This window comes from Rhipicephalus sanguineus, chromosome 1, assembly GCF_013339695.2.
Source record: "Rhipicephalus sanguineus isolate Rsan-2018 chromosome 1, BIME_Rsan_1.4, whole genome shotgun sequence".
In the NCBI taxonomy this organism is placed as follows: domain Eukaryota; kingdom Metazoa; phylum Arthropoda; class Arachnida; order Ixodida; family Ixodidae; genus Rhipicephalus; species Rhipicephalus sanguineus.
In genome coordinates, this window is record NC_051176.1 from 91,055,181 (window position 1) to 91,067,236 (window position 12,056).

General features: G+C 48.1%; 1 protein-coding gene across 1 annotated transcript in view; it reads left to right on the forward strand.

Annotated features, from left to right (window-relative positions):
* The first annotated feature begins 516 nt into the window (after positions 1–516).
* LOC119393923 (uncharacterized) overlaps positions 517–12,056 on the forward strand; it is a 30,742-nt gene continuing 19,202 nt past the window's right edge. The window contains exon 1 of the mRNA XM_049415183.1: positions 517–608. Within this exon, the coding sequence (XP_049271140.1) occupies positions 543–608 (66 nt within the window). The 5' untranslated portion in view covers positions 517–542. The remainder of the gene's footprint in view (positions 609–12,056) is intronic.

The following is a 12,056-nucleotide window of genomic DNA, read 5'->3' on the forward strand; positions in this document are numbered from 1 at the left end:
TAAAGCAGGCTAGGTGTAACCATTTGTAATTTCAAAGGGGAATGCCAATAAAGATCAACATCAACACCCTCATTGCGTCTAAGTTGTTTCTTCACCGGTCGGTGCAAAAACTGTTCTCACCGCCCCGAGCAGAGCAGCGTCAGCAAAGCAGAACCGATATCAGCTGTTTTATCTGCCACTTTACCTGCGATCTTCACGCGGTACCGGAAAGCGTATAGGTATGTGTCTACTATTCTTGCGATAAAACGTCAAGGTTATGAAAGATCCAATAAATAACAGAAATATTGATTAGGATAACTAACTTTACAAGCTCACACAGTCGTAATACGAAGTCTATGCTGAGTGACGTTTTGCGTCGTCGTGTCCCGTACACGGGAGACTGTCATTTAAAAAAGAAAGGAAGGACGTCTTGTTACTCTGTCACTGTGTCAGCTATACCTTTGCGCTCTTCGCCAACTGTGCAGGAGTCCCGGTGCGCGTACTGCCTGTGTCTACTGGTCGCGTTACTTCTGACGGATGCGCTGTCTCCGCAAGTGGCCGCCATGCTGCCTTTCGTCCTCTTTTTGGACCTACCTGTCGAGCAACACCCGCTCTACTTCAATATACCCGTGAGTGGTCTATGTAATCTGGTTATTAGTGTCGTCGCTGGTATTTCACAGCTTGTATTTATAAAATCGTACAGAGTAGAGCACTGCACGGGCCATGATGATTCTCGGCCCGAGTCCGGCCCGGGCCCGGCACTCGTGGAAGTTTACCCGCCTGAAACCGGCCCGGTGCATCACAGCGAGACTCGGGCCCGGCCCGAACCCGAGAAAAAGCTTCACCAACCCGGCCCGACATCCGAGCTAGTAATCTATGTGGTGTTGCCCGAACATGGAATTGACAGCAAGGCGTTTTAAGTATAGCAAATGACTACGTTTTATTGGCGCATGCTTCGATAACGCGTACACTTTAAGCTGCAGTAATTCTTTGTACAGATGGGCCTCGTGGTGGAAATAGCGGACATACTGGATTCGATAAACGTTTGAGCGGCATACTGTACCCCCCCCTTTTTGTGTGTGTGTGTGTGTGTGTGTGTGAGTGAGTGTGTGCAGATACAGATGGGAATCGTCAGAAGCGTTTTTAGCAGGTATTGTAGCAAGAAAACTGATTTGCAGCATGACGTCAGTTTCAATAGGGAGGGCAATAAAAACTGAGGGGACAGAAAACAGAATGCTCTGTCCTCTTTCTGTTCTTTATTGTGCTCTCTACTGAAATTTAAAGCATGTCCTACCAAAAAACCCAATCGTACACCCTTCTGGATTTGTAGCACCTGTCTTCGGCATAGTAGCACATTACCTCAGCAAGAGAAATAGAGAAAGAAAAGCCAGATTTATTACCCTTGTTGTAAATACACTGACCTAAATAAAAATTAAAACAAACCGTGGGCACCACGTCTTTTTGAAATACTTATAAACAGCCGAAAGGAAGGAAAAAAAAACTGTTTGTCATGCCATTGTTTTCATACATTTTTTTAGTTTTATTTAGCAAAAGCCTCACAAGCCCGAGAAGAGGCATAGGGTGAGGGGGGCATACAGTTCAATACATCATACATACGACGCTCATTCAAAAAAGAAAATTCCCACAAAGTCAAGAAAACTCTAAAATACCATTCTACAGGGTGTTTCAAGAAATGTGTCCAACCTTCTCAAAAAATCAGGAAAATTCGATATTGGATTGCTGCCTTCAGAATTGGTTTTTCTGTAGTGGCAGGGATTTTAAGATGGTTAAAGAAATTATTTGGGACTGTAATTAAAAAAGTTAAATTAATCAACTTTTTAATTAGTGGAATTAGGTGGTTGTGTCAAATGAGAGAATTGAAGTTCTTCATGCCAGAAACCGAACCCAACTTTGAGATTTCGAAAAAGTGGCATCTTGTAATAATTACGAAGTAATGAAATTCAACCAAATTCAATGGCGAAACCTAAACAGAAACATAAAAGAACGCAACTGCCATATTCTTCTGAGACGTCCAAAATGAGTGAATGACCTTTTCTGTAGCGCTAGGCATCTTAAGATGGTTAGAGACGACTTGAGACAGTAATTAAGAAAGTCAAATTAATTAACTTTTTAATTAGTGGAGTTAGGTGACTGTGTCAAATTGGGGAATTGAAGTTCTTCGTGCCAGAAACCCATCCCAACATTGAGATTTCGAAAAAGCGGCCTCTAGTAATAATTACGAAGTAATGAAATTCAACCGAATTCGATGGCTTTCGCTGTTGAAAGCCGTTGCATTTGGTTGAATTTCATTACGCCACAACAATTACTAGAGAACGCTTTTTCAAAATCTCAAAACTCGGATGGGTTCCTCGCATGAAGAACTTCAATTCTCCCATTTGACACAATCACATAACTCCGCTAATTAAAAGGTTAATTAATGTAACTTTCTTAATTACTGTCCTAAATTATGTCCTTAACTACCTTAAGATTCCTGCCGCTACAGAAAAAGCAATTCTGAAAACCCCGAGCAAATATCGCATTTTCCTGATTTTTTGAGAAGGTTGTACACATTTCTTGAAACACCCTGTATAGATGTTAGGGGAAAAAATAACAGTGAAAAAGGAAATGAACAAATAAGTAAACAGACATGGAAAAGATGCATATCATGACAGTGAGTATAGCATAGGAAATTTTTTTTTACATAGTCAGAATATAATACAATTTCACCCGGCGCTTCAGGCCCGAGCCCGGCCCGGGCCCACCGTGATAACTATTTTGCCGGGCCGGGCTCCGGTGTTCGGGTAGGCCTGAGCCCGTGCAGTGCTCTAGTACAGAGTAACTGCGACGAGTGCACGATTTACGTCTTGCGGAGTTGGCCGTGCAAGCGTCTCGGCACTGGCCAAGTATCCCAAACATTTCATGCCTCCTTAATATCGATCCACTGCAGACTGCAAGGCTTGCCTCGGGTGCCCTGTCACGTGGCTTTGCTGCAGTTATTGCTCACTGCGCGTGGCTGGAGAATTCTATAAAAAAATTAGGCAGATCTCACGTACCGTGGGAGTCGACGTTATGCGAAGCATGCGGCGGGTAGGTGACTGTGGCGTAACTTTTTTTACTTAGCGACACGTTACAAAATGTCGCTAAAGATTTGTAAAAATTTTATACGCACAGATATATATGTTGAAGAGAGGCATATGTGTTATATAACCAGTTGTTTACGGTTGGGTAACGCTGCCAATGGCTCGCACGCACGTTTCACGAACCCGTCTGCTTGTGTGCAAGAAGTTCTTGACATTTCTTGAACAAGGGCATCATCACCATGATCAGTGAGCACCAACAGCTGGTCATGACATGTTATAGGATCCGGTCGAGATCGTGGTGACGAGGGGTCCATGTGTAGTGAAGTATGTGGTATAGTACAGCTCTTGGAATTCGTGGATGCCTCGGTCTTTTTGCCGACAAATAGTCTGTCGACAGAGCAGGCGAAATGTTGGAACCTGAAGCCACCCTTCGCGTTGGTGAGGTATAGGCCGTCGATGCTGGTAGGCCTGGATAGTGCTACGTAGACCAACATCAGTGGATGGTGCTTGTCGTATTCGTAGACTACTTGGGCGTATGTGGCCTACGTAGCCTAGTCTACAAAGCGGCTGTCAATCAATCTGGCATCATCCTCGGTCAGCATGAGGCCATCTCGCATCCTCGTAAGGAATGAAGACGACACTGGGTCGTTCTGGTGGACGAAGTGCACTTTACGGTGCAGTGATGTGGATATCATATTTAATTTTCGTTAATGTATTCCTCCGGGGTCCAGTAATGCTTCAATATAGCTTGCTGAATCATTGAAATACAAACGTAATGTTTATTAGACTGCTATAAAAGCGGAGCCAACACTGGAACTACAGATGTTAATTTGATATGACGCCTGTATCGTAGGAGTACACATCGTAGGAGTATCATGTAGTGTTTATTGCTTTCTTGTAAAATTAGATAGCCAGCACCACAACCACAAGTGACGTTGCGCCGATATTACGCCTGCGTAGGCTGTTTTTCCGAACCAGTTTATAGACCTGTCATGGCTCTGCGGTAGAATACCTGATTGCCACGCAAAATGCTTGGGTTCGATTCCTGCTGGGATCCTAATTTTCATTTTTTCCATTCGTTGAGTCAATGCCGCCGGTGTTGGTTTTCCTTAACGCTCTAGCATTTAAGTTACCAATGCCTGTTCTCGCCGTTCCTGGGCAGATATAAACTGTCAATCACCTGTGGCGCATACCCGTACAGCGCGGCTCGTGGTAAACGGGTATGTGCCACACGTGTCTAGTGGAAACTGTTTGACGACGTACGCGACAGGATTTTAAGGTTATTCATGTCATGACCCGGCAATCATATTCGTCAAATCCTCTTACCCTCCCATGCAAATTTTGGTCTACACCAAGTTAAGGAGGCGATCATGAAAGCACCCAGACGTAGGCGGCTAGATAGATAGATAGATAGATAGATAGATAGATACGTGGATAGAAACGCTCAAAGTGCCAGAGGTTCGCTAAGAAATGCTTCGCATTTAAAATGCGCAAACAAACAGCGCATAATATGTGCTGTTTTTCAACGTTCTCGGACAAGCAATGTACCGCGCGCGAATAAATATATAGATTCACTTGAACATGAACCATTAGTTTTATATAGTATGAACAATACTGTTCAAACAAGAGACTGACAAAATGGGCTCGTTGGTTACGTACATCTATTAAAACGATCTGTCTAACCCCAGCCCTCTGGTATTTGCTGCGTCCACCGTTTGATTTCTTGTGTACAGTGGGCCGACCGTGGGAACCGCGTGATGGTAAACTGGAACAGTTCTACAGATCGTGCAATCAAAATAAACTGAGCCAATACCGGAAGCATTGTAATATATAAACTTAGCCAAACCCGAAGAAGGTCTTGTCAAAAACTGGGCCGACTTCGAAAATCGGCGTGATAGTAAATTTGGCCGATCCTGCATGAAACCGGAAAACAGCGTAAGCTCTGCCGATCCTGGAGGTGTATTAAAAAAAAACTGGGAAAATCCCGGAAAATGGCGTAATAGCAAAATATGACCGATCATGGAGACGGTGTAATCGAAATTGGGCCCGTCTCGAAAAATGGCGTAACAGTAAACTCATGTGGTCCTGCAGAGGCGGCGGCGTTAATCCGATCTACTCGAATTACTGAGATAGTGCAGTAGAAAACGAATTCGCCAGTAAATTTCGTCCAATTTCATCGCTCCGTAACAATTACCAGCGTCCGCTTTTAACAGTTGAGCTGTTTAGGCCGGTCGTAATCTGTCCAACGCGAACAAAAAACCTCGGGCGGGTGTGCGCCACAGGAATTGGGCAAGCCCCACTACCGTAGGTGCGAGCGTTAAACGAAAACGAACTCGTGTAAGAGAGAGAGAGAGAGAGAGAGAGAGATAGAGATCTAGAGAAAGAAAGCAATAGAAACAGATACAAAAAAGAGATACAAGAAACACAGAGAGATAATAATAATAATATCTGGGGTTTAACGTCCCAAAACCACGATATGATTATGAGAGACGCCGTAGTGGAGGGCTCCGGAAATTTCGACCATCTGGTGTTCTTTAACGTGCACCTAAATCTAAGTACACGGGCCTCTACCATTTCGCCTCCATCGAAATGCGACCGCCGCGGCCGGGATCGAACCCGCGACCTTCGGGTCAGCAGCCGAGCACCGTAACCGCTATACCACCGCGGCGGACAAACACAGAGAGAGAGAGAAACAAGGAAGGCCGTCCAGCTCCGCTCTCCAGGCCTGACACTACTATTGCGACGCTGCCATAATCTTTTTTTTCGAAATCTCATCAAAGCGGCAATGGGCTCTTCGCAGGAAGAACTCCAATTTGCCCATTTGACCCGACCGCCTGTCTCGTTTAATTAAAGAGTTAATTATTTTAACTTCTTTAATTAATACTGTAATTATTGTCTCTAGCATTGGCGTAGCCAGGGAGGGTTGAGGGGTTCAAACTTTCCCGAAAATTTCCAATTTTGCGCGTGTGTAATACACGCTCACATACAAACGCATGCACGAACGTACTTAGAGTCTGGTTGAACCCCCTCCCCCCGAAAAAAATGTCTGTCTACGCTCCTCGCCCCTGGTCTCTAAGCATCCTAAAATGTCTTAAAATGTAATTATGAAGGCAGCGAGCAAATATCGCATTTCTCTTACTTTATAGCATTTTCGGACACATTTCTTGAAACACCCAGTATATTCTGCCGCCTCCACTTATGAAACGCGTTTCGGCAACAACCATGGGCGCATATTGGAACTTTAGCGCACACACACGAGGACACACAAGAAAGAACACACGGACCAGCGCAGTGGTGGCCGGGCGCCGCCACCACTGCGCTGGTCCGTGTGTTCTTTCTTGTGTGTCCTCGTGTGTGTGCGCTAAAGTTCCAATATGCAGCAAAACCAACTAGCCCGCTATTCCGTATTATAACCATGGGCGTGCGCATGAGGCGGGGGGGGGGGGGCGCCTCCCCTCTTAAGGAGGGGGGCAGAGTCTGTCCCATACTTTTACTCAGTCGGACCTGTCCCGTCATTGTTTGAAGAGCAGGGTCATGGCAACGCAGAGTTCACGATAATGGCGGCCGAGCGCACCTGATGTTTCATTCCAAGAACTATTTACTTCCCATCTTTACCCCCAGAAAGTCAGGGACCCAAGGCAGGCCATTGTAAGAAGCACGTCATCGCTGCATTTTATTTTAGATGCGAAGCAGCTTATGAACGAGGCCTGCCCCCCAGGCGTGACCAATGCCCCGCGTGCCACTAGATGTATGGAAGAAAGAAGAGAACGAAGTTTTCGCACGAGATGAGAGCTCGCGCATGGTGGGCAGAAAGGAATGTTTGCCTGACATATGGACGTGCGATAGAGCGCTCGCTCCACTGCGGCGCGTGCTCTAGTATAAATCCAGCGCTTCCTCTATTTTTCTGTGCCTGGGCGGCCTGGGCGAAGGATCGGAGCGCAATGGGATTGATTGATTGATTGAAAACTTTATTGAAATATATACAAAGTGCTCTCGCCTGTTTGCTTCAGCACCATGGTGTAAAAAAAATGGGAAAGGAAAGAGAGAAAAAAAAAAGATAAAAAGGTGATTTTCTCAAACTGGTGAGCTTGTTGTGCTTGTTATTGCTGGGCAGGGGATGGCCGTCTTGCGCAAGTCATTGCACCATATATTTAGCCTGGCTCTGATGAGTGGATCTTCGAGTATCCAGTGGGTGGTTTCCTCCATGTCTTGCTGTAGGTGGGGCAGCGTACGTTGGGCTCTTTTTATGAAAGCAGCTCGGCTTGATTCGTGAATTGGGCATTCCCAGAGGATATGCTCCGTGGTTGCTGGGGCTTGGCAGTAGTCGCAGTTGGGGTCAGGGTATTTAGTCGGGTACATCTTGTGTAGCACTGGGATTGTTGTGAAGCTTCGTGTTTGTAGTCTTCTGAGTATGGCCTCGTAGGGGCGGGTGGATCTTGGTGGCGGGGCGTCGTGTTTTGTAGCTTCTTCTAATTTAGCCCTTAACTTTCGTCGGCGGTGGACTTTTGCTCGGTAGTTGGCGTCATGGGTGTCGCCTTGGATTAACGTTGCGGTCTGCTCCGAGCTGGCATCCCCGAGTTGTTCCTTGCTTTGATGCTGCAAGGCTCGGTGATGAACTAGCTCGTTCCCCGGTATATTGGTGTGTCCAGGAATCCAATGAATCCTTACCCGGATGGATCGTTCTTGAAGTTGGGCGGCATAGTTGAGGATGTGCCTGGCGTATTCTGGTAGCTTACTTCGAGTTTGGAGCGTTCGAATCACTTGCTGAGAGTCGGTGAAGATGTGAATAGCTTTTGGCGATGATTCTGTTTGAGTGTAGTGGGCTAGAGCTTCCGAAATAGCGTGCCCTTCGGCTGCTTCGGGTAGCAAGCAAGAATGCGTAATAGAGAATGAGGATGCTTCCCCTGTTCTCAGGTTCAAAAATGCCCCAGTGTTGGACCCTTCTAGAGTGCACGAGGCATCCGTGTAAATGATTTCTTCTTCGTCAGATATAGTTTTTAGGTACTCAATGTGCCGCTGAGCGTAGTAATCCCTTCTCTGTGTGTCCGAGGCTTGGTTCATATGTTTCGGAAGCGGCCGATTGTCTGTCACGGTAATATCTTCCCATGGTGGAATGGTGGGTAGAATTTGAGGTAGGTCTTCGTTGCTTAGGCCTAGTTCGCTTCTGATGGCTCTCCCCGCACGGGTTAGCTTGAGGCGCTCATTTTGGGCTTGCAGTGCTGGCTCAACGTAGTCGCCTATTGGAAGAAGTAGACCTGTTCCGTACAGGTCTTCGAGCTTGGCGTACTTCGGTAGCCCTGTGGCGATACGAATGCATGTTTTGTTGATGCATTCAATTCTGTCAAGCTGGGTCGGCGTCATTGGCAGGAAGGGTAGCGACCGTCGGCGTTAGTGCGGCTTTTAGCCGCCGGGCGCCGCCACCGTAGTAGACCAGCCGTCGCGTCGTCGCTCGCGGAAACGAATTCCGTGGCTGCATTCGAAGCTGCTATATGGTTCAGTTTTCGGCTGTATTCGCGTTGCTTAAAGTATAATGAAAACTTGTAAACTGGAATCATGAAGCACTTGTCGTTCTGGGCAACCAGCCCATTTCGAAGGCATGTGTCTTTCGCGGCTATTTGATCGAGACGCTCGCGCGTCGTCTGCTAGCCCGATTCCAGAGAGCGCATGCCAGTGATTCGCGGAAAATTGTTTTGTCACCGTTACGTTCGCTTGACTGAGAGTCGGTTATTGACTGTCTGAAAGTCGATTTTCGAAAGCAGCATTTGTCAAGAGCTAATACTGACAGCTTAGACGCTTAAAGTTCCCCGATGCGTGCCACCGTCTACTGGTGTAGCACACTATACGCCAGTCATGAGTTCATGCGCTAAATAGCATGAAATGTCACTAAGCTGCTTCCAGTGACAATGTACATAATGATTGTCGGTTGTTTCGCCGGTAGCGCATGTAGAGTTGTAGTGTACACGTACCTCACAGGAGTACGACCACTAGCGTGGGTTCGGACTTAGCGAGCCACAGGGCCGCGTTTGCCGTCGCCTCGCGTGAACTATAGCGCGCCGCTGCACACGTACGTTCGAGCGCAAAGGCGCCGAGCGCAACGCGGCAAGTACACAGTACTGCTCTCGAGATCCGCAACAGTTTATTGCCTGCGGCAACACCACAAAACGCCGCCCCGCCACGGTGGTCTAGTTGTTATGGCGCTCGACTGCTGACCCGCAGGTCGCGGGATCGAATCCCGGCCGCGGCGGCTGCATTTTCGATGGAGGCGAAAATGTTTGAGGCCCGTGTACTTAGCTTTAGGTGCACGCTAAAGAACCCCAGGTGGTCGAAATTTCCGGAGCCCTCCACTACGGCGTCTCTCATAATCATATGGTGGTTTTGGGACGTTAAACCCCAGATATTATTATTATTATATTATAACACCACAAAACGCCGTACAACGCCCGCTCCCAAAGGCGGCGGGAGAAGCAAACAGGCTTCACCACGCCACGGGCGAAAATACAACACAAAGGGTGCCGCTAGCACGTCTCCGCGGGCAACGGGCTCACGGCGACGCGCCGCTAAGGGAAAACGGGTCCCTCGCGACTATGCTGCGTACTCTTACGATCCGCGACCACAGGGCCCGATCGCTCGAGTGAGGGCAAACTCAGCTCGCGTTGGCTTCGATAAGTACGGTTTCGGCGTAGTATGACCACGCGCGAATGCACCGCACCGCTCTTCAGCCTAGCGTTCGGAAAAAGGACAACGTAAGGTAAGCGCTCGCCGCTGGCGCAAGGCACAGCCGACGGACGGGAGAGAAAATACGTGCTTACCCTACGAGGTCCAGAGAGAGTCTCTTCCTTCCGCCGCGCGAAACGTCTCGCGAGGCGCGAAACTCGAGCGCAGCGCCCCCCGTCGAGGTCCGGCGCCGGGAGAGAGGAGGTTAACGTCACTCCCCGCTCGCCCAGCGCCGTAAGACAGCAGAGGAGGGGAACGGCATGATCGGACGTGGGGATGGCAGAAATAGGCGAAAACCAGCGCAATGGCGACGGGCAAGCCTCAATCCCCACAGTGTCCATGGGCTCCGATTCTTCAGCTTCGGGACCTAATGTCAGCGCTGCATGCACATGGCGGTGATCGCGAGGCAGCGTTGCTACTGGTACTACATGCATTCGTTGACTGTTCGGACGCAACACGGTCACGTTTAGGGATACTTGCCATGCTTGATTCAGTTGCTACCTTGGGCTGCAAACGTGAAGGGTAGTCTGCAAAGAGTGACGCTATGCTGCATCCTTCGTAAGCCGCCGCTTCTTATATTGTATGAAATCTTTGCGTCATAAACGACGGCTGCATTCTGGTGTAGTTTGAAGATGTATTAGGAGACCAATTATCCCGCCTAAATACTGCAAGCCACCTCTACCGAACACCAGCGGCAGCTGGAATTTCATGGAACGACAGCCGAACAGTGTATGAAGGCGAAAGCCTTAGATGCCTCATCAAACGCGAAAACTGACTGTCGGCGGCGTCAGCACGAGTGATGCAAAATATAATTACGTGATGACGTCATCATACGCCGTCACAGATCATAAAATTTTGTGACATCGTCGTGACGTCACATAACGTGACGTCGTCATATTACATCTTCGCTTGGTCAAAATAGGCCGATCACGGAGGCAGTGCATGCCTCCGCTGATGTGCAGAAAGCGTGCACTACCTCCGATCCTTGAGGCTGTAAGATAACCACGTTAGGCGCAGAAATATCTCGGAGGGAGGCAGGGAATGTTCAATACACTGACTAGAAGAAAAAGAAGAAGATGGCTTTCGCCTTTCAGTCGTCTTAGATGAATGCATAAGGGACCCTGTGAGATTTTTTTGTTTTCTTTATCAATATAGGGAAATAAAAAAAGACAATCGTGATTTCTTTCAGTTCCATTTGCAGAGTGGAACACAACAGTATGACATACTAAGGCATTGGGGCGGTTGCAATAGCCTGAAATAGAAAATAAAACGCGAATACTATCAAACTCGAGTGCGAGTGTCGAACCGGCAGCACGGCCGACAGTCTGCCCGCGGAATACTTACAGCGGGGATGGAAAGACACGCGAACATGCGGCATCTGCATTCTTTGCTGTTTCGCATCTATTTTCACGTGGTTATAGGATGATTGATGAGAACACGACGTCATCCACAACACAATAAAAGACCATCTAGCATCTTTTTATTGCCACCGCGGTTAGGGCGTGATGAAAACAGCGCGCCGCTGTGTTCGCGTTTCTTTCCATCCCCCTGTACCTATGAAAGCCTGCAAGAAGCACAAATGCAATTAAACTCGGATGCATACACCAAATCGTGAGCTTCGTGATACGCGCGGCCGTTCAGCGCCAGCTTCCCGTGGATGGATGGATGGATGGATGGATGGATGGATGGATGTTATGAGCGTCCCCTTTATAACGGGGCGGTGACATGTCTGCCACCAGGCTCGAAGGAGAAAAAAAAAAAGAAAGAAAAAAAAACTTCCTTGTTTCATGTTGTCCTAATGCCTTATCTACATTGATTAAATCTATGTTAGTCTACTTGCACAGCGCTACCACGCGGCAGCGGCGAGCAGACGCAAAGCGCGCGCTCGACGGCCCGAGGAGAGCGTTCGCCCAGGCACTGAAAAATAAGAGGAGGCACTGATAAATCATGCAAGGTACCAGTGCCTCCTAGGAGGCGCTGAAGGTACCCACTACGCCATAAATAATGCAAGGTACCCACTACGCCAAAAATCATCGTCATTCATGCAAGGTACCCACTACGCCATAAATCATGCAAGGTACCCTTAGATGCGAAGCAGCTTATGAGCGAGGCCTGCTTCCCCGGCGTCGCGTCGACGTAGCCAGTGTCCCAGCCGATCCAGAGCGGCGGGCTCGCGAAGCCGAAGCGGGCACGTTGACATCGCATTCTCAAACTTCAAGCTGCAATCTTTGCAGCAAGAGCCATTAACTTTGTACATTACGGACCACAAGGCCGTTATACTCA